Source organism: Lagenorhynchus albirostris, chromosome 14 (assembly GCF_949774975.1).
Source record: "Lagenorhynchus albirostris chromosome 14, mLagAlb1.1, whole genome shotgun sequence".
Classification (NCBI taxonomy): domain Eukaryota; kingdom Metazoa; phylum Chordata; class Mammalia; order Artiodactyla; family Delphinidae; genus Lagenorhynchus; species Lagenorhynchus albirostris.
Window position 1 is genome coordinate 71,819,240 of NC_083108.1, and position 25,258 is coordinate 71,844,497.

Genomic DNA, 25,258 nt, shown 5'->3' on the forward strand with positions numbered 1-25,258 from the left:
TCCCCTCACTTCCTCTGACTGAGCATGGCTGAGCCTTCAGGTCCTAGCAAATCTGTCCCTTCCACCCCACTAGATTGGGTGGGTATGTTTTAGTACCCTCACTTCTCCTAGGCTAACCTCATAAGTAACCTAGTAACTATAGCACTTATACCACTACATTAGCCTTGTCTGTTTTCTTATCCGTTTCCCCTTCCAGTCTGAGCTCCTAGAAGACAGGGACCCTGGCACAGGACCTGGCACATAGTAGGTGCTCAATAAACAGTGGTTGAATGCATGAATGAATGAGTGAATGAGTTGCACTTTACAAGTCACAAGGAGGCAAATCCAGGCCCAGTTTAAGACCTTACAGACAAGGAGAACTCTTCTAAAATGACACCCACCCACCCAGGGGTGAAGATGCAGAAAGAATTCCTACCTGGGATAGGGTCCATCTCGGAAAATGGGTCTCAGTTCTTGGAAAGTAAGAGAAACTTTTCTTCAAATGATCTTATTAGGAGCCCCTAGATATAAGACAAATTCAAGGGGAGAAGCACTAGTTTCAGCATTGGCGAAGGCAGCAGCCCCACCTCTGGGCCTCCCCTTGACTCGAGCACTCCTCTGAACAGTGGCCTGTCATCTTCTCAAGTTGCTTTATCACAGCTGCCTTGTCTATGATTTTAGGAGGCCACAATACTGAGGACAGAAGTGTCCTAGCTGACACCCTAACTCTACCCTCTCCCTGAGGTGCCCCCAAGGGCTCATCCTGTCAGCTGACACAGATGCCCCCAGAAGCCCCCTTTCTACAAATGGCTCCTCTGGCCCTCCAAGGTCACTGGATTTCTGAAACAGTGTAGATCTGGGGGTCTTTGGGCAGAGCTAGGTACAGGAGCAGGCAGGGCTGCAGGCCTGCCTACTGGGGCACAGAGCCAAGGGCTTAGTCTCAGAATTGGATTATTCAAGGGAATTTGGAGCTCCCAGACACCCTAGCCTCTGGGACACGGGGATTACCCAGGCCTTTGTGGGGGGGGGGTGCCCGGGGGTGCCCACAGTCCTTCCCTGCAAGATCCGAGAGCACGAATCCTCCATCTACCTTCTGCTTCCAGCCTTTAGCCCACAGCACACCTGCCTCCCTCGTGTCTGGGATTTACAGCAGTGTTATTCAAATTGAGGTCCTGAGAACATCAAGCATGCCCTGGAACTTGTTAGAGATGCAAATTCACTGAATCTGAATCACTGGGTGGGGCCCAGGCCTGGGGGCGGGGCTAATAAACCTTCCAAGCGATTCTGATGAAAATACTTAAGTTTGAGAACCACTGGCTTGGAGAACATGGGTCCATCCCACACACCTGTCCGATTATGCCGCAAGCCTGTCAAAGATTGTGGGCGACTTCTACCCACAAACTTCTCCTTTGGATTCCTTCAGCCCTTGGCTTATAGAAATTAATTGCAATGATTACAATGGATCCTGTTTAATAATGCCACTTTGCACAATTTCACAGCCCCTGGAGGTGGGCAATGCAATACTCTGAAATCATTTACTGTGGACTTTATTATCCCCTTATTGCACATGAGGAAACTGAGGTTCAGAGAGGAGACGTGACTCGCCCAAAGTCACACAGCAAGTAAATCCAGGACCTAACGACTATACCATCCTGCTTCTCACTCAGCAGAGAGTCTGGCAGCTGATTCCATTCTAATACATTCGTGTCCTCACACACACTGGGATTTCCTCCAGGGCAAAAACCTCGTTATCACTTCCTCAGGGAAGCCTCTCCTGATCTCCCCAGAGAGTAGTCCAGGCCTCCTTATCCTACCCCACCAAAGGTCCCTGCATTTTTCCTTAAAAGCAGGATCACAATTCGTAATCACATATGGATGTGATTATCTCGACCAGTGTGAAATCTCCAGGGAGGCAGGAAGTGAGGCAGACCCTGCTAGATGCTTAGCCAACCAATATCCAGTCTCCTTTCCTTATAGAACTTGACCTTGTTTGGGGTAGCAGCAAATCCAGCTACATCACTATATGCCCCAGTCTCCCTTTCAGTCAAAGGTGGAAGAGGCTGGGTGCCTAATGGGAACTCAGTACAAGTCGAGGGCAGGGAGGTTCACCCAGTTCTGAGCGCGCAGCTGGTACTCAGGAAACGCGTGTGTCATCTAACCAGGCTGGAGAAGCAAAGACCCCCCCCACGGCCGCCTTTCTCTTGGAAATATTTTTATTGGTTCTGAGATAACAGGGCTGAGGCGAGGGGGGGCGGGCACAGAGCTAAGGGGGGCGGCGAGAGGCTCTGCCCCGGGGGGCAGACATGCTGTGTGGGGCGCCCCCAGTCAGCAGCGGCTGGGTCTATGGCACTTGGCGCCCGGCCTGACTTCCGCCGGCCTGGCGCGGTGGCCTCCTCGTCGGCGGGCGCCCCCCTTTCCAGTTGCAGGAGTCGTGAGTCTTTCACAGTGCGGAGGGGCGGGGGTCCGGGGTGGGCACCTCCCCGGGGTGCAGGCAGGCCCCATCCGCCAGTACGTCCCGGGCTCTGGGCGGCGGCGGCGGCGGCGGCGGGATGAGGCGAGCTCCGGCTCCTCTTCTCCCCGCCCGTGGAGCTTGGCAGTCCTGGAGGGGCCCTGGCGGCCTCAGCGGGACATCATCCGGACAAACTCTGCGGTGGGGTGCACAGGAGGGGGTGGGGAGAAAGCAGCAGTCAGGGCCCAGGACGCTGCCTCCAAACCTCCCTCGGATCGGTGGCCCCGTGTCTATTGCCGCGGCCCCTGACCGATGCTGGTCCCCAACGTCCACCCAGCATCTTCTTTTTTTTTTTTGCCAGCGCCACACGGCATGCGGGATCTTAGTTCCCCCACCAGGGATCCAACCGCGCCCCCTGCAGTGGGAGCGCGGAATCCTAACCGCTGGACGGCCGGAGAATTTCCCCCATCCAGCATCTTCCAATCCACCTTCTACACAGCAGCTAGCAGGAGCTTTCTATCTGCGTATCTGACCCCTCTTAAACCTCTCATGGTCCCCACTGGATAACGTGCTGGATGCTGACACGACCCCAGGGCCTCCCTGTTCTGGCCCTAGCTGACATCTCCAGCCTCACCTGTCACCACTCACCTCCAACCACTAAGCTCTGACTCCACAGAGCTCCCTGTCAGCGCCTCAGGGGCAACAAACACACGCCCCTCCTGTTCACCTCTCAGCTTTCCTGCAGCCTATCCCTGCTCCCTTCTCTTTTAACTCGACTTCATTTTTTAGACCAGTTTTAGGTTCACAGCAAAATTGAGCAGAAAGTACAGATTTCCCATACGCTCCCTGCCTGCCATACACACGCACGGTCTCCTCCATCGTCAACATCCTGCAGCAGAGTAGGACGTTGGTTACAGTCAATAAAGCTACGCTGACACATTATCACCCCAAGTCCACGGTTACATTAAGATTCATCCTTGGTGTGGACGTTCTGTGGGTTTGGACAAATGTATAATGACATGTATCCCTATTGTACTATCATACAGAATAGTTTTATTGCTCTAAAAATTCTCTGTGTTCCCCGTCTTCATCCCTCCCTCTCCTCACAACCCCTGGCAACCACTGATCTTTTCACCGTCTCCGCAGTTTTGTCTTTTCCAGAATGTCATATCGTTGAAATCACAAAGTATGTAGCCTTTTCAGACTGGCTGCTTTCACTTACTACGCATTTAAGGTTCTTCCATGTCTTTTTATCACTTGATAGCTCATTTCTTTTTAACGCTGAATAATATTCCATTGTCTGGATATAACATAGTTAATTTATCCATTCACCTACTGAAGGACGTCTTGGTTGCTTCCACGTTTTGGCAATTATGAGTAAAGCTACTATAAACAACAAATCTGTTTGCAGTTTTTTGTGCAGATACAAGTTTTCAATTCCTTTGGGTAAATATCTCTTCCTTCTTTTTCACCTGCTGCCTCCTACTTATCTCTTAAGGCTCTACTTACTTATAGCCTCCTCCAGGAAGTCTTCCCTAATCCCCCCTCCCAGCGTGGCAAAGGTGCCCCCACTGTGCCCCACAGCCTGCTGTACTTCCCCCAAACAGCATGGACTATACTGCTGGCTTCGGCTTTCCTCGCTGGTCTTGGGCTCCTCAAGGCAGGGATCAGGTCTTGGCACACACTAGGTGTACAACACACGCTGGTAGAATGAATGGGGGATGCTGGGCTTTCAGGGAAGAGCCGGCATCTGTGGGAGTCACTACCTGGACATGGGGTGACCTGAAATGTTCAGCTCTCGTGGTAGCAAAGCCTTCTCTCCATTGCCACACTCTCTTTGACCTTGAAGACCAGCTACTCCCCAGAAAAGGCCTCCCAGCCTTTGTGTTCTGGACATATTCACAGTCTTGCTCATGGTTATCTTGCCTTTCTGCTCAGAATGCACGTTCCTGGAGTGCAGAATCAATGTTTTGCTGTTTTTTTTTTTTCCCGTATCCCATGGTGCCTCGGACGGTATCATGTACAGTGTAATGTATGTAGTGGTTGAGATTCCAGGCCTGAGTTTATGACCCAGCTCTGCCTCTTACCAGTTAGGAAGTTATATTACTTCTCTGAGCCTCAGTTTCCTCATCTATAACATGAGGTAATAATGTGCAGTCCCTAGAGTCATCATGAAAATTAAATGAGATAATATGTGTAAAGCTACTTACTACAGTGACTGGTATACAATAACTGTACAGTTATAGATGATCACTATTATAATTATTATTAGTTATTTTAAAAACACTTTTACTGAGCGTTCATTATGTGTCCGGTACTGAGTTCTGTGGGAATGACAGAGATAAAGAAAGCAGGGTTCCTCTTCTCCAAAAGTTCAGAGTCAAGCAGAGATATAACTAGCATTTAGGGGCCAGTGTGAAGAATGAGGGTGAGCCTGAAGTGCTGTGAAAGCCCAGAAAAGAGGAAGTTCAATCTGGGGAATGAGGAAAGCAGTGTTTGAGGGAGTGGCCCCACTGCTGGGTCTTGAATGATGAATAGAATTTAGGACCAGCGAAGAATAGGACAAAAGGCATCCTGACAAAAAGAACAATGTATTCAAATGACAGCTTATGAGGTTCATGGACCACCTATGGCTTTAAGGTGGAGTGTGAGTGAAGGCATGGTAGGAACTGTGGCCAGAGAGGTGAGCTGTGGAGAGATTTTAGGGGGCCTGAGTGTCAGGTTGAGGAATGTGGTATTCAGAAAATACCTACATGGATGGATGCAGGAGTAGGTGGACAGATAGATGGAGAGAGATGGATGGGGGCAGATGGACACAGGGATGGATGGATGGATGAGTACATGGATAGAGATGGGAAAATGACTGTACAGACTGATGGACAGATCAGTGGAAGTATGGGTAGAAATATAGGCAGATGAGCAGAGATATATAAATGTATGAATGAATGTTGAGAGGTAGAGATGCATGGATAGATGGAGAGAGGTACATGGGTAGATGGATGCATGGATGAATGCATGGGTGAATGTAGAGAAGAATGAATAGGTGCATGGATGGATAGATAAGGCCGTAGATAAATGGGTCTATGGATAATTGTTTACACATGGGTGAGTGGGTAAATAGGCACCTGGACAGATAAAGAGATAGATGGATGAAAAGATGGAAAGATAGATATGGAAAGATGGACAGATTTTTGGATGGATGGATGGGTGTAGGGATGGAAGGCAGATTAGAGGGGTGGCAGGATGGAAGGGTAGGGGGATGGAAAGTTGGAGTGCACTGATGATTGCATCATGGATACACACGTGGAGGGCTCTGCGGATGCCCACTACTGCCCTGGTTTCTCTTCCACTCTCAAAACCACTTCCACCTACCTTCAAAGTCCACTCGTCCATCCCCATTGAGGTCCACATCTCGGATAATTTCCTCTATGTCTCGGTGTCCCACCTGATGACCCAGGAGTTTCCTCATGGCCTCTCGTAACTCACTGGTACTTATCTCCCCATCACCATTGGTGTCAAACTAGAGAGGGCAGGAAGGAGGGAGGAGTAGCTACAACATGGAGACTGTTGGAAGCAGATCCCAAGGTTCTTCTCCAGCACCACTGTCCCGCCTTCCCCGGATCCCTTCTCTGTCCAAGCTCCTTCCCCTGGTCTGGGATCCAGAGCTCACATTTCCGTCCCAGGTTGGAATTCTAACAAGCTCCCCACCCCTGTCTGTCCACTGCCCATCACTCACCTCTCGGAAGGCATCTCGCAGTTCCTTTACTCCAATCATATCTGCCGTCTCCGCCAGGAGTTTAGGTCCCATTAGCTCCACAAAGTCATCAAAATCCACATGGCCACCCACTGGGGACAGAGGAACAGGCTGGATCATCCATCTAACCACTGCCCATCTGGGACTTCCCTGGCGGTCCAGTGGTTAAGACTCTGCACGTCCACTGCAGGGGGCACGGGTTCGATCCCTGGTCGGGGAACTAAGATCCCGCATGCCACGTGGCGCAGTCAATAAATAAATAAATAAATATTAAAAAAATAAAAATTTAACCACTGCCCATCTCCAACTAGGCAACTGAGGGAACTGCCAACCCTCCTTGACCTGCCCAGCTCCAGGCCCAGGGTATAAGCAAAGGCCAAATGAGGACAGAGAGGTGACCATGGACCAGGGATTGTCACAGAATGGCTCAGGGGAGTGGCTGGAGTTTGACTAAAAGAACAAGTCAGGAAGTTGACAGGGGTGGATACGGAGGGGAGAAAGAATTATTAGGTCACAGAGACAGGCAAAGAATTTCAGAGAAGGAGAGACAGAGACACACATGCAGAAAAGCAGAGAGAGAAGCAGAAGCCGTGGGCACCTGGCCCACCTGCCCCCGCCTTTCCCTCGTTGTGCAAGTAGAATTCACCTTCCAAGCGGCCCTCAGCGGGGAGAAATACAGGGGACCTGCCCCCTGGGGTCTGCTCACAGCACTTTCAGCCAGTGACTGAGTTTGGGGGATAAATACCCAGCCTGAGAGGTAAGGGCTGGGGACAACTCCGAGGTGGGCCTGCTACGCCAGCTTCCCGAGCTCCCGGCAGAACTAGACTCCATCACCCACAGTAGCAGCTGCTCCAGCGCCTCCTGCCTTGGCTCCTCGTCTCCGCCCTCTCATCTCCCTACCCCCTACCGATGCCGTCCTGCCCCTACGGAGTAAACTACCGCACTCAAACCCCTGTCTCCTGGTCTGCTCCTGGGAGAATGAAAATGAAGACAGAGAAAAACATAATAATGGCATCCTCTGTTCACCTCTTACTGTGTGCCAGGTAATTGGCTGTTTTAAGTACGTCCAAAAAAGAAAAACAGACTCACAGATACAGAAACAAACTAGTGGTCACCAGTGGGGAGAGGGAAGTGGGAGGAGGGGTGAGATAGGGGCAGGGGATTAAGGGATGCCAACTACTATGTATAAAATAAATAAGCCACAAGGATATAGTATACAGCACAGGGAATAGAGCCAATATTTTATAATAACTTTAAATTGAGTATAATATATAAAAATTTTTGAATCACTATGTTGTACACCTGAAACTAATATAATATTGTAAATCAAGCATACTTCAATAAAAATAAAAAAGAAACTTCCAGAATAGGCAAATCTGCTTAGATAGAAAGTAGATTAGTGGTTGCCTAGGGCTGGGGAGGGACTTGGGGGTAATGGCAAAGCGACACAGAGTTTCTTTTGGGGGCCATGAAAATATTCTGAAATTGATTGTGGTAATGGTTGCACAACTTTAAACATACTAGAAGCCACTGAAGTGCATGCTTTAAGTGAGCCAGTTGTATGGTCTATGAATTATATCTCAATAAAGCTGTTACCAAAAATAAAAATAAAAAATAAATGAATAAATAAACCATGAAAAAATAATAAAGAAATAAACATACCCCCAATTGACTTCCTGTGCTCTATTCCCTCTATCCCACCCCTCATTTTACAGGTGAGGAAATCGAGGCACAGAGAGAGTAGTTTGCCCCAGGTCACAGAGCTGGGAAGAGGTGGGCCGAGAACTTGAACCCAGGCAGAGGACAGCGAGGGCGAGGCTGGGGAGGGAAGGAGGTACCCGGTGGAGGGACTCACAGTTCATGTTGATCTGCTGAGACAGCTCAATAAGCTCCATCTCGGTAGGCATGTAGCCCATGGTGCGCATGCAGTTGCCCAGGTCCCGGCAGTTGATGTAGCCGTCCTTGTCTTTGTCAAACTCTCTGAAGGCCTCCCGGAGCTCTGGGGAAGCGAAGGAAGCGGGGGAGGGTTGGTTGTGGACGGTAGGGTGGGGGGTGGGGGGATGACCTGCAGAGTCTCTGGGGCAAAGGCAGCCCGAGGGCCTGCTGACTCTTGCATTCCTCCAACGCCTGGCTCCACCGATGATGCCTGGCTCTGCACCAGGCCCCGTTTGCAGGAGGCCGAGATATCTCTGCCTCTCTTCCCACCCACCTTCCTCTCCTCATCTTTCTGGATGGCTGAGCAGCCCTCTCCCCTAAGGGGCCAGTTCTTACCTTCAATCTCCTCTGGCCGCAGTGATCTGTCCTGAAACAAAAGAACATGTCCTATTAGCAGCTGCAAGGGGCCCAGAAGTCGTACATGGCCCAGCTGACGGCCGTCCCAGTGGCAGCAGGCACTGGGCGGGAGGTGATGGGGCAGCAGCGGAGGCGTGCCTGGACCATGTCCTGGAGGGGAAAGGATGCAGCCCCACCTGTCCCACAGACATGGGAGATGCCCAGGGAAGTAGGAGCCCTCTCCAGCCTGGGTACAGAACCTCTGGCCCCCAGCCCCTTATTCCAGACACAAGAACGTGTCAGCGAACAGAGCTGGTCTGGAGGCCAAAACCTGTAAATAAAACGGGGTTAGCGGGAGGTCACAACAGAAAGAAGAGGGCTCTACCCAAAGAAACCAGGAAGAGCAGGGGAGAAGAGGCCTGCAAAGCAATGGGAGAAGCGAGGGGCCGGGGGGGAAGTGGGGGCCAAGACAGGCACCCAAGAGGGAGGAACAGGAGGTGGAGGAAGAGCCGAGGGAGTGGAGGCAGGATGCGGCTGTGCCCTGATTCCTGGGCACCGCCCCACCTTCTCCAGTTGGACCCCCATCCTATACCTCGCCCTGTCACAGGACACAGCATAGGACTCTGGGGGCTGCCAGTGCCTCTGGCGGCTGCCAGGGTCCAAAGTGCACGTCTGCAACCTCAAACAGTGCCCAGCTCTCCTTGGGGAGTCAAGGAAGCCCTGGGACGAGGCATCTGAACAGATGGCAGAGAAGTCTCCAAAGAGCAGGCCCAGAGGAAGCAGGGGGCAGGCTCCGGCTGGTGAGGTGTCAGTCGCCCCAGGCCTGCCCAGGAGGGAGACAGACCGGCATGAAATGGATGCGGTGCCCAGATGGACATGCTTAGCAGGCTCCAAAACTGGTCCACGGGGCTCATCCTCTCCATATGTCACAGCTCTCTGCCTTTGGGCAGGGAGAACACGGGGCAGGGTGTGCCCGCCCTGAGGAAGTGCACACCAGGTGTGGGCACACCGATCGCAAACACAGACACACGGGTGTGCCACAGCGAGCGGGCCACAGCGAGCATGAGGCATCTCAGCTGTGCACATAGGCTGTTCTAGCCAATAGGGCCAGGGCGGGTGAGAGGCTGCTGCCCACCTGCTCCAAACTGGCCCCAGGGCAAGGGACCCCAGTGCTGGAAAATCTGAGAATCTTCTAGAAAGGGGCTGCTGAGCAACATTTTGTGGGACCACCAGCTGCGCAGGAAGGACCCGGCTCTCAGAAGTGGCCGTACGTGGTAGGACAGTGCTGAGAGCGTACGTGAGCCTGGAACGAGTAGGCTGCAGGCTACCAGGTCCTGCTAGCGGCATTTTTAGCTGAAGGTAGGACTCACCTGAAGGTGTCTGTTTCTGTGAAATAATCGTAAGGACTTCCACTTTAAAAACCTGTCACTGTTCACAGGGAGGGGTTGTCACGCCCTCTAATACCTACCTAATCCTACCTCTATCACCCACTAGCTGCTCCGAGTCAGACTGGGATCTTGGGTGACCAAAAAGAATGTCTTTTACGATGCCCGGGACCCCCAGTAAGTGAAAGTGTCAGCGACTATATGCATGCACTCACACGTGCAGAGTATGCTCACTGGGACAAGTGACACAACCTTTCCCACCCTGCAGGCCTCAAGTCGCCTCTCACATCTCCAGGACCCAGCTCTGCAGCCCCCACCCTACTTCTTATAAACCCAGAGCCAGGGAGCAAAAAAGCTGGGTACCCCTTGGCAGTGTGCCCGTGGCCGGAGCTGGTCCAACTGAGTCCTGCTGGCCGGTCCCTGAATCATACACTCCCCAGGGCAGAGCGGCGTGAGGATGTGTAGTAGAGCCGGGGATGCCCACCGATGGGGCAGAGAAACCATGAGCACCGATTTGGGGGGTCAGGTGGGAATGGAGCCCACCACACCCCTCACTCCTCAACTTAAGCAGTCGAGGGATGAGCTTGGCCTCTAGAGTCAGATGGACTCAAGGGCAAAGCCCAGATCTGCTGCTTCCTAGATGTAGGATCTTGGGCAGGTCCCTTCAACTGTGTGCGCCACAGTCTCCTCATCCGTAAAATGGGTTAATACCAATACTCACCTTACACGGCCTTTGTGAGCATCTGTGAGGCAAGATGCGTAAAGTGTTTAACAGGTGGCATTTAAACCTACTGATGTTTGCATCTGTAACATCACTATTAATACCCTCCTCTCTGTGACTGTTCAGATACCCATGGGAGGCCGTCCAAAGCAGTGGCCACATGTGACTATTTAAATTGGAATCAAAGAAAATTAATAATTCACTTCCTCAGTTGTACTAGCCACATTTCAAGGGCTCGGTGGCCACAGGTAGCTAGTGGCTACTGTAGAGGGAGGGCAGCGCAGATTGGACAGTGTTTCCACAGAAAGTTCTACTGGATGGTGCCGCCTATTCAGTACTGTTGTTCAGACACAGGAGGTCTTTGAGTCAGTATCCCTGAATCTGAATCCCACCTCTATCACCCACCAGATGTTACCTTGAGCATGTTACCTCTCCAACTCAGTTTCCTCATCTGTAAAATGGGGAGGATAATAGCACCTACCTCTTGGAGTTGCTCTGAGGCTTAAGAGAGGTGATGAGCCAACGCACTTAGCACAGTGCCTGGCACATAGTAAGTGCTTAAAAAAAAAACAAAAACACCCAAGCAATATTAGCTGCTATTATTTCTTGCTGGTGGATGTGGACTCACCAGGGCTTTGCAGCCATCAGTGGGAAACTTTGGGGGTCAGATTCACAAGTTGCGGGTTTGAGGTGTATCCGTTGGGGGACGCACACTGCTGAGTACAGAGCCCCCTCTTCTTCCCAGCACCTCCTTCCTCACGCCCTGTGAAGCCAAGTCGAGCGCGGCTCCACCGGGGCCAACTTACGTACAGGCTGCCTGTTCTCCGCGAAGCCCTTACGCAGGAAAATGCAGGCTGGGCCCAGCAGGTTGTGCATGACGGCGCAGTTCTGGGCCAGCATCAGGAGCGGTCCGGGGAGCTCGCCGCTGGCCGCCAGCCCCTCCTCACTCGTCTGCACCACCGTATAGCTGGTCTCCTCCTGGCGCATCTTCAGCCAGCACCAAGCAAATACAAAAGAGAGGCGGGGCATCACCTCCCTGCCCAGCTGGGTCCTCCTGGCCCCAGCCTGGCTCCTGGTCCTAGAAGGGGCCCTTCCCAAGAGCAGACCTTGCGAGGCAAACAGCAGGGTGCAGAGAGCCCTCAGGATGCTCTGTGGCAGGCATCAAACTGGTCCAACAGGTGGAGTCCCCAGTCCTTGGCCAAAACGGATGCTCCAGGGAGAGCTGGGTCTGATACCCTCTGTGTGGCCCATGTGCAGACACAAACACACATACACACACACGTGCACAGAACCACACACTCGTGTGCATGCAGAAGCTCAGAGAGAGAAGCAGGCAGAGGGAGGCTTCTGTTCATTCAGGGAATAATGTCCTTTCCCAAGATGCTCCCAATGTCCCAGCGCAATTCCCGGGGCTAAGCTCCCCGACTGACCTCTGACCCTACCCCCACTGGAACCCACTGGAAGGCAGTGAGAACCATCAGAACTGGTGACACAAAGAGCAGAGGCTCAGCTAGCCTGAGAGACTGGAGGCTGCAGACACAGGTGCCGCAGTGAACAGAGATGAAGCAGGCAGGTGTGAGAGGCGGGGCCTGGGGCAAAACGGATGCTGTGTGTTCCCTTCGAAGGGACAGCGTTATGTAACTCCAGCCCTGTGTTGCCAGATCTTCTGATTTAAAGCACCAGGTGGGCTAAACAAAGCACATCTGTGGGTCAGATTCCACCTAGTGTGTGGCCTCGAGACTAGACGCTCTCTACCACCAGCAATTCTCCTCGTCCCTCCCGCCTTCACTGGCACCCTGCCCAGCCCAGCCTGCAGGACCTCTAGAGGCTGAGGCAGGGGCCCTCTCTGCTGGCGGAATATAGCTGGGCTCCCAGGCCACGGCCAGCCCACCCTCTTCCCTGATGTTTCCCATGCAGCTATAAAAAATCAACACTGCCCACAGACTGTCCCCTTAGGGCAACAGCGGCAGCCAGACACAATATTCTCTTCCACCCCAGCCTCCCGGCCAGGATGCCCAGCATTCCCCCCAGAATCCAGGTTAGGGCAGTCTGCCTTCGGCCCTGAGCTTGATGCCTCCCCGCCCCCCGGCGTGGGGATTTGGAGCCAAACCTTCCAAGGAAAGACAGAGTGGTGGAAACTTAGAGGGCTGTCTTTGTCCAAGAACGCCAGAGCTGCATGCCCTGCCCGTCCATCCTGCTGTACCTGCTTTCTAACAGTATCCTCCAGCTCAAGGAAGGCCACGCCCAGGAGGAGATCCCACGACCTAACAGGTAGCCTGTCCTCCTAGGCGGACAAGCAGAGCAACCTCCCCCATCTCACCCTGTCCTCGTGGTCCTCCTCCCCGGAGCCCCACACTGTGGAGCTATAGTCTAGACTCTCTTCCAACTTCCTAAGCCTCTTCCAGGCCTAGAGATGAAGGAGCAATATTCTGGCTCCTCAAAGGGAAAGCAGCAACTCAGACCCGAGGTGCAGGACCTCAGTCCAAGGCCTGAGTCCAGTGAGTGCAAAACAGTGTCACCCTAGGTAATCTTAGAACTTGAGGGGTGTCAGACATGACCAGGGTCCATTCTGGTTTGATGACCAGGAGAGGTTCAGAGCCTCGGCCACACTCGCATAGGCTTCGGGGACATGTCTCGAGCCAGGGCAGGACCAGAGAGACCTTCATGACAGAGGGAGCCCAGGAGTCGACCGTGGCTTAACCCCAGGAAACAATCTCGGGAGATGTTGGTAGAGAATCAGCCTTTTCGTTTCTGGCTGATTCTCACTCACTTGGCTTGGATGAGCACACCCAGAAGGAGGCAGCAGGCAGCACAGAATTCCGAGAGGAACTTGAGTATAACTGGCTTTGGACTCAAACAGTCTTGGGGACAAATTCTGGCTTGCCGCTTGCTTGCTATGTGACCTTTGGCAGGTCATTTGACCTCTCTGGGCTCTGGTTTCCTTCTCTGTTCAATGGGTACGATCAGGGCAACTCACAGAATTCTGTGAGAGGTAAATGGGCTATTGCACAGTGCCTAGAGCAGCGTAAGGGCTGACTCTGTGGGGTTGCCATGGTGATGACAATGATGATGACAACGATGATGACAATGATGATGATGATGCAACTTAAGAGATGCTGGATGCCAGAAGGCATTTACATCTGGCTGCAGAAGAAGTGGGAGAATATTTGCCAATCAAGAAAGAAGTGAGAAGGACAGAGAAACATTTGCTCCTACGAAGGAGGAACCAGTGATGGCTGGGAAATTTCCACTGCAGCTCTTGATCTTAACCCTGCCTGGCACCAAGTTGCCCCAGGACGCTTCTGTTCTTCCCTGGCCAGTGATGGTACCTGACAGCCCAGTCCTGCCCTGCTCAGAGCCTGGAGGAGGCCTCCTCTTTCCATTACCAATTCCCAGCTACTACTTAGGAAGCCAAGTGGGCAGCGGCCCACAGGCTGACAATGTTTCCTGGCACTGAGGGGACGTCTCCTGAGTGGCAGGGCAACAGGAGGGGCTGGCACGACTCATGACCTAACAGCTCTCTAACAACACAAGCTCGCCAAGCACAAGCTCCTTCTCACTGAAGGTATTCAAGGAGAAGTTGAGTGAGGAAGCACTTGGTGAGGTGGGCGAGAGCATTGCCCAGGGAGTGGGAATTTGGGCTAAGATGACCTGTAAGGTCAGGTTCGTTAATCTATGAATAACATCTCTGACAGCAGGAAAAAGAGAGAGGCAGCCTCTCACAGAGGCAAAAATAAAAACAAAATACCAGATTGGGATTGACATATATATACTAATATGTATAAAATAGATAATTAATAAGAACCTTCTGTATAAAAAAATAAATAAAATTCAAAAAAAACAAAAACAAAAAAACAAAAAAAATACCAGCTCTGGATTTACACAGATCAGGGTTTACATCTCAGCTCTGCTTCCGGTTGGCTGTGGGATCTTAGTAACGCTCTTATCTCTGAGTCCAGCTCCTTTCTCTAGAAAATAGCCAAGAGAACTACTGGGTGGAAAAGAGCAAATGAGATAACAGGTGTTGGAGATCTTGCAGATATTCAGGAAGAAGCAATGATTACTATTATACAAATACATGAAATTGAATGCAATACGTTTTATGATCTTTTGCCCTACTCCATGGATGCAAAACCTCTCCTATTTCCCTTTTTACTTCCATCCCCCTTCTCAGAAAACCCAGAGTGGAAAAGCTAATAACACTAGCTAACATTTACTGAGTACTATATTCCAGGCAGCGTTCCCAGCTCTTTCCTTAGCCCCCAAAATCACCTTGGGAGGTAGATGTTAGTATTTCCACTTGATGGACAAAGGAACTGAGACCCAGAGGGGTCAAGTAACTTATCCAAGGTCATATGGCTAGAAAGAGGAGACCTGAGAAGTCTGACTCTTAAGCCCTCTGCTGTATAAGGGAAGATGGGTTGGGTAGGACAGAAGGACATTACTTGTTCTTTAGTTTACCTCTTTAAACTCTGGACAGAACCCAGGGAAAGGGCCTTCGCCCTGTGGTCCTCTAAACTAATTCAGATCCGTTTCTGCTTCTCTGCAACAGTGTGGAGGCCACCTCTGATGCAAAAGACTCTCCTTTAAGATGACAGATGATTGGGGGGTGTGTGCACAGAAGAAACAGTCAACCCTCAGAAGGATCCAAGGAACAGTGAAGATTAAAAGGAATTTGATGTGAGCAGCTTAGCTAAATGAGGAAGATGATGAGCAGAAAAGCCTGAAATGTCCTAAATTGAGAGGCTGTCAAACTAACAGAGGAGATAGAATGGGGCTGGGGGTAGAGAAGCCATTAGCTAACCTGAGACCTTGGGTTAATTACTTAACCTGAGTGGCAATCAAGTTCCTCATCTGGTAAATAAAATAATTTGGAGGAAAACATCTCTCACATTACTTCTTCCTTTAAGTAATATCTATGAGTTTCTTCTATGGACTGACTACAGAGGGCTAGAGATACAGGCAGAGCCCACTTAAAGCAAGACCTTACAGATATAAGCCCAGGTTTGCAGGAAAGATGCTTTGGAGGTGATTATTTGCTTTCCTAAAAGGATTCTTGCAAAAGGATATTACCGTGGTGTGTAAGCAATACATCCACTACAGAAAGCAACTTACAGACGCCTTTGCTGTACACTCTGTTTCTCGATGGAAACAACCCTGGGGCCCCAAACCAGTCTGGTTCTAGCTGTGAGTCTTTGACCTGACTCAAGAATTATCAAGGGTAGAAGGGGACACCTGGCTTGGTTCCTCTCAGGAGCAAGATGATCTACTTCAAAACCCACAACTCTGAAGGCTTAGAGACCACCAGAGAGGCTCAGAGACGCTCAAAGGAGATGAATGAGCCCCCATCCTAATGCCGGGAAGGAACCAGCAGCAGCAGGGTCAAAGCCCAGCTCAACCCTCTTCTGATCCTGTTGGCTCCAAGGGGGGGTCTGTCCACTCACATCCTAAAGATCCACGCTTTTCATGGAGCTACGTGGTTTCTTTCCTAAATCTTGCACAAATTCCCAAACACGGCGCCCCATGCAGCTTAAAGTCCCAACTTCAGCTCAGAGCCTGGGACATAGAAAACTGTGATAGGAGGGAATCTGGAGGTAGAAACAGGGAAGCAGCTCTAGACAGAACCCACGGGAAGGGTAGCAAGCTTCAGATGCCCACCCTCTCTGCCCCCAACTTCTGGGGCAGAGGGCAAGATGCTCCAATCCCCCGCCCCAGGCTTTGGGCCCTGATCACTCCAGAAACATACCTTCCTTGAGAGATTTCTCAGTGGAGACTTGACACAGTTGCCCATCCTAAGCTGAGGCAGCCCCTCTCAGGATCCCCGGGTCCATGAAGGAGGCTCCTGGGGGCTAAGAGACCTTAGTCTGGGTCCCCACCAACCCTAGCCTCCCTCTGCCTGCGCCGTCTTCCTCCAAGACCGATCTGAGTCCTCTCTCTTGCGCGCGTGCTCTCTCACTTGTCTGCCTGCTCCTGTTCCCAGATTTTTTTTTTTTTTTTTTTTTTTGTAGATTGTGTGTGTTCATGTGTGTGGGTTTAACTTTCTGGACACTTTCTTAAGGAGACGAAGGTAGGAGGGGAGAGTGCAGGCATAGAGGAAATCGCCCGGAGAGCTGACGACAAAGGGCAGCCGAGCTGGAGAAGGCTGCCGGATCATCTACATCAGATTACAGCTGAGGCCTCTCCCCAGTCCATTCCCCTTCCCTCGGCCCCTCCTCTCTGGCTGTCAAATCTGCAGAGAGATTGCCTCGGGGAGGGGAGCCCAGAACGGCAGCTGCAGCTAGGAATTAGGCCAGCAGACCCAGAAGGGGAAGCAGGCTAGTTTGGGCCCCCAAAAGCCAGGGTGCCTCCCAGCTTCCAACCTTATGTGTGCATTCACACACACACACACACACACACACACACACACACACACACACACACACACACACACACACACACACACACACGCGCGCTCAGGGACAAACACGCATCTTAATCACCCCCGCCATCGCAGCTGGATTGAGAGCAGGCAGCTCCAGTGAGGCCCTGGGAGATCTTGTGACGAGTCTCCATCACGCTCCATTTTTCACACTTGCCTCCTCACCGAAACGGGATGAGGCTCCAGGGCTGGAAGCACAGCTGAGCCGACGCAGCTCCTTCGGCTCCCTTCACTGTGCGCGCTCTCTCCGACCCAAGGGAAATCAAGCGCCGGCCCTGAGGGGGTCCTGATGGAGGCAGTGGTGGCACGGCGGGCGGCCGTGAGCGAGCGAGGGCGACAAAACTCCTAATCCTCTGCCTGATCGCCATAGAGGATCTTTCACCGGTTTCCTTGGGGGTGCAGAGAGGCCGCCCTTTGCAAAGCGGTCTTCAAGTTCCCATGAATGAAACTTTTTAGGTAACTGGCACGTCCTCGTCCCTCCAGCTTCCAGCTTTGATGTGAATTCATCTCAAGCCTCAGATGTCACCTCTGTGACCTACAGCCCCAGCCAGACGACCCAGGAGAGGAAGTGTCCCCGTTTCCCTGCACCCGGCTTTTCCCAGCAGGGGGCACCAGAGCTAGGCTGGGAAGCCGAGCTCTTCCCAGGCCCTGAAGCAAAACCCTTTACACGCAAGGCTGAGAGTTTCAGTCCAGAGGGGCTCCTCTCGCAGGAGTTTTGTCCAGTTTTGGGTGGCTGGTCAGAGTTCCCGTTAGGGGAAGATGGGTGGGGACGCTGCCCAGAAGGTGCCACAGGCCAGCTCCCAGGGAGCTGGGGAGGGAGGTCCCTGGATAGCTTTTGAGGACCGTGGCGCTGACGACGATGGAATGGTTTATTTTAGTGGGCGAGTCTCTCAGCAGCCTGGTTCCGGCCTCTGGAGGCCAGAAGGAGGAGGCTGGGTGGGGCTGGGGGGGCGCTGTTGACACTTAAAAGGGCAGGAAAGGGGGTGAAGATGCTGCCGGGGGAGCTGGTATGGGAAGAGCAAACAAAAATGCCTTCTTCAAAGACCTGTTCCTCGGAAACAGAGCCTGAAGGCAGGGTCGTGGGAAGAGCAACGGACTCAGATGGATGGGAAGGATCTGGAGGTCCGACGCTGAGTCCTGGCTCACATGGCAGCTCACACGGCAGCCCTCAGTTCCCTCGCCTGGTGATACGGTGCGTGCGGGGAAAGTGCGTGGCACAGGACAGGTACTGGATAAGGAATTATTAAAACGGAAGAAGGAAGTATCATTTGTCCCATGTGCTTCGCTCTGGGAAAGTTGTGGGAACGAGATACACACGGTCCCTGCTTTCAGGGAGCTCACATTCTGGCAGGCGGGCAGGAGATATTAAAGGGCTATCAACATACTTAATCTCAGTTCAGGTAAATGCTATGAAGGAGAAACACAAACACTCTGAGAATGTGAGACAGGGATCTGACTTAGTGTGGAGGGATCAGGAAAGACTTGTAGACAAAATGTAGAACACTGACCATCTGCAGACTCTTTTGAAAAGCTAGGTCTCACCGCAGACCCCAGAGGGGAGATGAGTTAGGCTCCGGGTACAAATCCAATTCGTATGAACTAAATGGGTGGATACATGAAAAGGCAGCACAGTGTGAAGCAGGGGTTCTGAATGCTGGCTGCAGACTAGAATCATTAGGGACCTTCCCCAGAGATGCTGATGGAGTAGGTGTAGGTGAGCCCCGGACGCTGGTGTTGTTTAATACTCCAGGTAATTCTAACCCGCAGCCAGTGTTGAGAACCACTGATCTAGAGGTAAAGAGCTCAGCATACAGAGTCGGACAGACCTGCGTTCAAACCTTGCCCACCTGCCTAGCAACCATGTGACCTTGAGGACTTCTTAATCTTTCTGAGCCTCAGTTTCTGTATTTATAAAGTGGGTACTCTAATAAGGCTTCCTTCATAGGACTCTTGTGAGGAGTTAATACTACATGCAAAGGGCTTGGCACAGTTCCAGGCACATAGAAGGTGCCCCTTCCCCTGCCCGGTGGCGACGTTGGTCCTAAAGGGCCCAGCAGGGCCTCCATTCACTCAGCAGGGCACCCACAGGCTCAGACCTGGTGGCTCCTGCCCCCCGCAGGCCAGTGCAGAGCACAGCACACATTTGTCGACCTTGGGATAGGCCTCTGTCCTTAGAGACAAGGAGACCAGGAGACAGCAAAACCAGGCCCTTGTGGAAAAGTCCACGCACTTGGAAGAAATCCCATCCTTTAGCGAAGAGGGTGCTGACACCAGCTTGAGGCTTAAGGGCAGCCAGGGATTCAGGATTCCAACCCAGAGCTTGCTTAATCTATTTTAGGTTGAGCAGATGGGGTGTGTGGTGGTTCTGTGTGACAGGAGTAACTACTGATCTTGAGGAGGCAGATGGCTTGACCTTTGGCAGAAAATTTCAGAGGGCTGAATGGTGGGGGCTTCCCTAAGGAGTAAAGCACATCCCACGCCCCGCCTCCCCATCAGTATGCACTGTGGCAGCAGCCCCTGGGCCTCCAGAAGCCACGCTTAGAGTTCTGGAATGGAATAATAGGATCAGAGGGATGAGAAGGATAAACCCATTGCTGATTATTCCTGATTAGGAGGGAGGCTGGCTTTGGGCCCTGATCAGTCCTATCACCAGCATTTGAACTTGGATGGCAGCCCAGTGTTAAGACACTTGGGGAAAGCTGGGTCGTAACCTGAGAAGTGCTTTGTGGATGCTTCTGACAAATAGGAAACGCGCTTCTCTGACTTTCCACCGGCCAGTATGGTGTGGCACTGGCAGGTTGTTTGGAGACAGACACACCACATCACAGTCCTGCCATTTACTTACACTGTGACCTTTGGACAAGCCACTTCCCCTTTCTTGAACCTGTTTCCTTGTCTCTAAAATGGGGCAAGATAATGCTAAGTTTCACAGGTTGCTATGAAGATAAGATAATGAGAAGATACTTTGTCCATTGTTTACTGGGCTCTAGACAGAGGTTGAAAGTGCCAATGTTGCTTCTGCAAAACCTACGACCTGACATCGAGTGATTCCTATCATCTACGATTGAGCTCAACCACAAACTGACCTTCTCTTCCCCTTCCCCAGGACCCAGAGAAAGGCCACAGGGACTCCCAGCCCTCTCAGAGAACAGTAGGGAGTGACTTGGCTGGGCAGGAGTAAGTAAGATACACAAGCCATCATTCTAGGCACACAGGCCTAGTGCACTTGAATCCGTTAGGATCCGAACCATATGGTCCCTCTCCCTCATCTAAGCTATAGGAACCACGAAACTGAAGTGCAGAGGTTGGAGATTCATTCACTCACGCATTAAATACCTTGACCCTCTTACGTACAAAGCAGTTTGGGAATTGGGCTAGCCTACTCAAATCAGAAGAGATGTCTCTATAGTTAAAGAAAGGGAATGGGACAGAGCTATGGGTTTTTTTCCTCTTTGCCTCATCTACAAGAGGTGTTTCTTCCCAAATTTAGGGTAAGGAACAGAAAGACTATTCTTAAAATAGTTTTCCAAGACCCAGTGCCAAGAGTTGCCCCCAAGTCATGCCTGTCCTCAGTTAATTTTTGATACCACATCTTCTCTCTAGGCAGCTGGGTGGCTCGTCCTTAGCTGGCTACAAAGAGGGTACTAGAGGAGGTCCTTTGTCATTCAGCTCCTTTTTTTGTTTTTTTAAAATTTATTTAATTTATTTATTTTGGCTGCATTGGGTCTTCATTGCTGCGTGCGGGCTTTCCCTAGTTGCAGCGAGCGGGGGCTACCCTTCGTTGCAGTGCGCAGGCTTCTCATTGTGGTGGCCTCTCTTTGTTGCGGAGCATGGGCTCTAGGCACGCGGGCTTCAGTAGTTGTGGCATGTGGGCTCAGTAGTTGTGGCGCATGGGCTTAGTTGCTCCGCGGCATGTGGGATCCTCCCAGACCAGGGCTCGAACCCGTGTCCCCTGCATTGGCAGGCGGATTCTTAACCACTGCACCACCAGGGAAGTCCCTGAGTTCCTTCTTTTAATGGCCTTCCTCACTTGGCTCAGAGACAGCTTTCAAACTACCTGACGCAGGCCCTCGTTCTGACAATTACTCTACTAATAATAGTATTAATGAAGCCTGTGCCCTTTTCCAGCACTCACTCTGAGCCAGCCCATTTGACATCCTTAATCTTGTATAACCCTCATAAGAGCTCTGCAAGGTAGTTTTTTGTCAATCTCATTTCTGGATGAAGAAACCCAGACCAGAGAGAGAAAATAACAGGCCCAAGGTCACAGCAATAGGAAGTAACATTGCTGGGACTGGAACCTGCAGCTCTATCTCCTAAGCCACCATTCCATGCCTTAGCCTCAAAATCACACCGTCTCCCTGCAGGCAGTAAGGATGCTCTGTTAGGTCACTGGAAGAACCCTAATTCCTGTTCCCCCTAATGAAAGAGTCCATCTTGGTACCTTCAGTGTCACTTTGGCCCCTGGCCCTCCCTGACTCTATTACAAATGGAAAGAATTTCTGACACAGTCCTTGGTAGTTAATCAACAACAACAACAATAATAATAGCTAACATCCATAGACCCTTGCTCTGGGCCAAGCTCTGTGCATATCTCCATATCCCCTTTTATTCCCCCCGAAAACCCATTGAGATACTATGATTATCCCTATTTTGCAGATAAAGAAACATAGGCTTACTGAGGTCAAACGATTCACTGAAGGTTAAAAAAAAAAAGGAACTTGGGAGACATGAAAAATATACTTCCCCAGGGCTATATTTTGCCCAAGGCAGATCCTATCGGAAAGTTTCTATATTCAGAATCTCATTTCCCTTCTCTTGGTCCTGACCCTGTCTCTAAGGACAGAAATCTCAATGCAAAGAGAAGGGACGGAAAGCCTAATTCTTGCAGGAGACTGGAGACTCTGACACAAAGTCCCAGGCCAGGTTTTGTTGCTGTTGCTGTTGCTGGAGCAGATGCCTTAGAGCCGTCAGCAGGAAGGCTAGACGGGATGTGCCCAGCTTTAAAGACAAAGCCTGCAGCTCCAGGGGCAAGAGCTTCCAGAGGGAGCTAGTAAATATTTGATGGGACCTTCCAGTTCTTCCTGACTCAGGTGACCCTGGTGACATTTCAGAACACAGAACTGGAAAACAGCCTTCATTTTATGACTGAGGAAGTAGAAGCAGAAAAGCACATGAGCTGAAATGCTCTGAGCTCACAAAGGGCCCAGGCAGGCAACTCCTGCAAGACTGCAAAGAAAGGACCCTTTTTCCAGAAACGAAGTCAGATCACCGGCAAACTAAATAACCATAGTGTGTGATCCTGGGCCAATGACCTACCCTTCCAAACTGCTAGATTGTAAGCTCCAAAGTAGCCAGAACCCTGGCTATCCTGTCCACTTTCGTCTCCATGGTGCCCAGCAAATGCCTGGGCAAAGTAGGCGATCAAAATATATTTGATAAATGGATAGTTGTCACCAATTCAATGACACAGTGTCCCTTTTGCAATCCAGACCACTCCTGCCCTAACACCTGACACCCCCTCACTAATACAGAAGCCACTGCAGTCAACTCTTCAACATAACACTGCACTAACTTTCACAGCTCTGCATTCAAATCTCTACTCTGGAGAACCGTTTCCAGATAACTTGGCTAACGAGGGCTCCTGGCAGGAACAAAGCCACACTGCTGCCCTATCACGCCACCACAGCAGCCCCGTGCAACCCGAGTCTACGTGCAGCTGCCTTCATGTCAGCTGCCTTCATGCCTCCACCGGCATCAGCCACTGCAGAGTAGTATTTTGAAAAGGAATGTGCAGATCTGAAACAAAACACGCACGGCCTCCTTGGAGCATGGGCTCTAGGCAGCATGGCAAGCCAGGAGCTTGAAACGGCTTCTTTACGCTACATCCTAGCACAGAAACGCACAGGCCCCACCTTCGCCCACACAGCACGCGACACTCTGATCAGACCCGTGTTACACCCCTCCTCGGCTGCTGCAGAACTGTGTCCATGCTGTGCCAACGAGTTTGACTTAATTATGGACTCAGAACTAGAGGAAATCCTGGCTTTGCTCAGGAGTTCACAGGTTCCTGTCTGCTGAGCCTCTCTCCCCAGCAGCACAGCCCCTAACTGTAGACCTGGATTATGACCACGGGGCCATTTTTAAAGGGCAGATGCCCAGCTGCTTGGGGTTCTTGAGAGAAAAGAAACAAAACGAGCCACTCATGACCCCTTAGTGACCTTTCTGACCCTAGAATACACACTAACTCAGACTAGGGGTCTCTAGGTGTTATTCCATGTCCCACAACTCGACAACTGCCCACTACCGTCTTAATGGCATCCCTAGATGACAACCTCTTTAAAATATCCCCAAAGTTCCAGTTTGAGCCATAGCTCTGTACATCCCTCCATGACTACCCAGACACTCCTCTTTTCTCATATTTTTACCTTTCCTAACTTTTCCCAGGTCTTTGGGGCCACCACAGGCAATGGCTAGGGTCCCTCATCCCCAAGCAAGGCTGTGTACCCCGAGGTCCCCACTCTTGATCCCCAGACTCCATGCCCATTGCTCTCTTGGGTCGCTCATTGGCCGTCTTGGCCAGAGGCCGGAGGAGTGGGTTTGGTGCCACCTGCTCGGAGCACCCCTCCTTGACCCCTGCAAATTTCCAGGCGGGTTGTGGAGGTTGCTCCCCGTCCAGGACTGGCCCATTCCGGCAAGTGGAGGGAGGCTAGGCGGTGGGGCCTCGCCCTGAAGACGCCCGGAGCGTGGACAGCGCACAGGGTGCTGAATCAGGCACGGGGGAGGAGGCGCGCGGGCTAGGGCGCCGGGCGGCGGGAGGACCAGAGGAGCGTGACCCGGGGACCCGCGGGCAGCGGGAGGAGGGCTGTGGGCGCGCAGCCGCGGCAGGGTCCCGAGCGCCTCTCCAGGGAGCGGGCGGGAGGCGCGGCCCTTACCTGGCCGAAGGCGGAGCTGAGCATGGGGCGCAGCTGGTGGAGGAACGGGTCTGCCTCGGACGCGGCGGCTGGAGCTGAGTCCCCGCGACCCGGGGCTCGCAGAGAGCCCCGGAGGCCGAGCGCCGGGGACAGCCCCCGTTCCTCCCCATCCCGCCCGCGGGCCGGCGGCAGCGGCGACGGCGGCGAAGGTCGGGACGCCGCGGCCGGCGGCGCCTCCCGGGGCCTGCAGTGCGCCTGGGGGAGCCCGCGCCGGCTCCCCCGCGCGCCCTCCTCTCGCGGCGCCGGCCGGCACAGGGGCCTCCGCGAACTGGGGTCCCCGGACGGCGGCGGCGTGCCGGGGCAGGGGCCGGGCAGCCGGCGGCTGGACAGCACTGGCTCCCGGACAGGGCCGTGGCGGGCAGCCCGGCTGCCCCCGCTCGCCGCCGCCGCCTTCAGCAGCGACGTCTTGGACTCGCTTTTAGCGATGTGCGAGCTCATCGCGGCGGGGCCCGCGCTCGCATGGCCCGGCGGGGGCGGCGCGGTGCGGCGCGGCGCTGGGCCCCCGGCGGGCAGAGAGCGGGGCGCCCGGCGGGAGCCGAGCCCGAGGACGCGCTGGAGGCGGGCGCCGTCCCCCGGCCGCTTAAATGCGGCCCCGTCGCCGCCGCCCATGTGACAGCGCAGCCTCTACGCCTGGAGCCCCGAGCTCCCCGGCGGCTGGCGGTGCGAATCTGGGGGGGCCGCCGGCTGTCCCAGAAGAGCCCACCCCCGGCTCCCCGGCGGCCCAGGTACCGCCGCGCCCCGCCCCTTGCCCCGCCCCGCGCTCGAGGAGCCCCGCTTCCCGGCGGCCCCTGGCGGCTGAGGGGGCGCTGCGGCGCGTAGCCGGGAGCGCCGGGAGAGCGAGGGAAGGGGCTTGGCGAAGGGCCCCAAAGATGCCCAGACCTTGGTGGCGCCGGCAGTCCCCCTTAACGTGCCCGGACGTTTCCAAATGACCCAGAACCGCCGGAACGTCCAGAAATGCTGGCGGGGTGCAGTGTCCACGGGGTACAACTTTGGAAAAGATGACGAGAGAGGTGAAGGAAGTAAACTCAAGACCCAAGGAGGATGAAAGCACGCTATGCATGACACCACCACTACAAAGCCCAGAGCCAGAACGGCGTGGAAGGACACTGCTGGAAGGAAAGGCTCCACTCTATGGGGGCTTCACCCACTCCCAGTACCCTAGAGTGGGACCAGGATGACCCTGGTGAAGCAGCCACAGGATGTTCAGTTCTCAGAACAGAAGCCAGGTGGTATCCGCTTAACCTGGGCTTTGCAGGGTCTGGTGATAATCAAGTCTCAGGTAGGACCCATTTGCTGCCCCTCCAGCT

The 25,258-nt window shown here is 52.9% G+C and overlaps 1 protein-coding gene across 3 annotated transcripts; it reads right to left on the reverse strand.

Moving 5' to 3' along the window:
- Window positions 1-2,434: 2,434 nt before the first annotated feature.
- Window positions 2,435-24,560, reverse strand: CABP1 (calcium binding protein 1). 3 transcript variants are annotated; one of them, XM_060120921.1, is made up of 7 exons: window positions 23,913-24,560; window positions 11,370-11,546; window positions 8,454-8,484; window positions 8,038-8,181; window positions 6,165-6,274; window positions 5,801-5,948; window positions 2,435-2,624 (listed from the first exon to the last, which is right to left on the reverse strand). In XM_060120921.1, the coding sequence occupies exons 1-7, from the start codon at window positions 24,558-24,560 to the stop codon at window positions 2,599-2,601; spliced, it is 1,284 nt and encodes a 427-aa protein (XP_059976904.1). In that variant the 3' UTR covers window positions 2,435-2,598. The 3 variants fall into 3 exon arrangements, with proteins under 3 accessions (XP_059976904.1, XP_059976906.1, XP_059976905.1); XM_060120923.1 differs by lacking the exon at window positions 23,913-24,560 and adding an exon at window positions 16,306-16,350; XM_060120922.1 differs by lacking the exon at window positions 11,370-11,546.
- Between the last annotated feature and the right edge of the window lie 698 nt (window positions 24,561-25,258).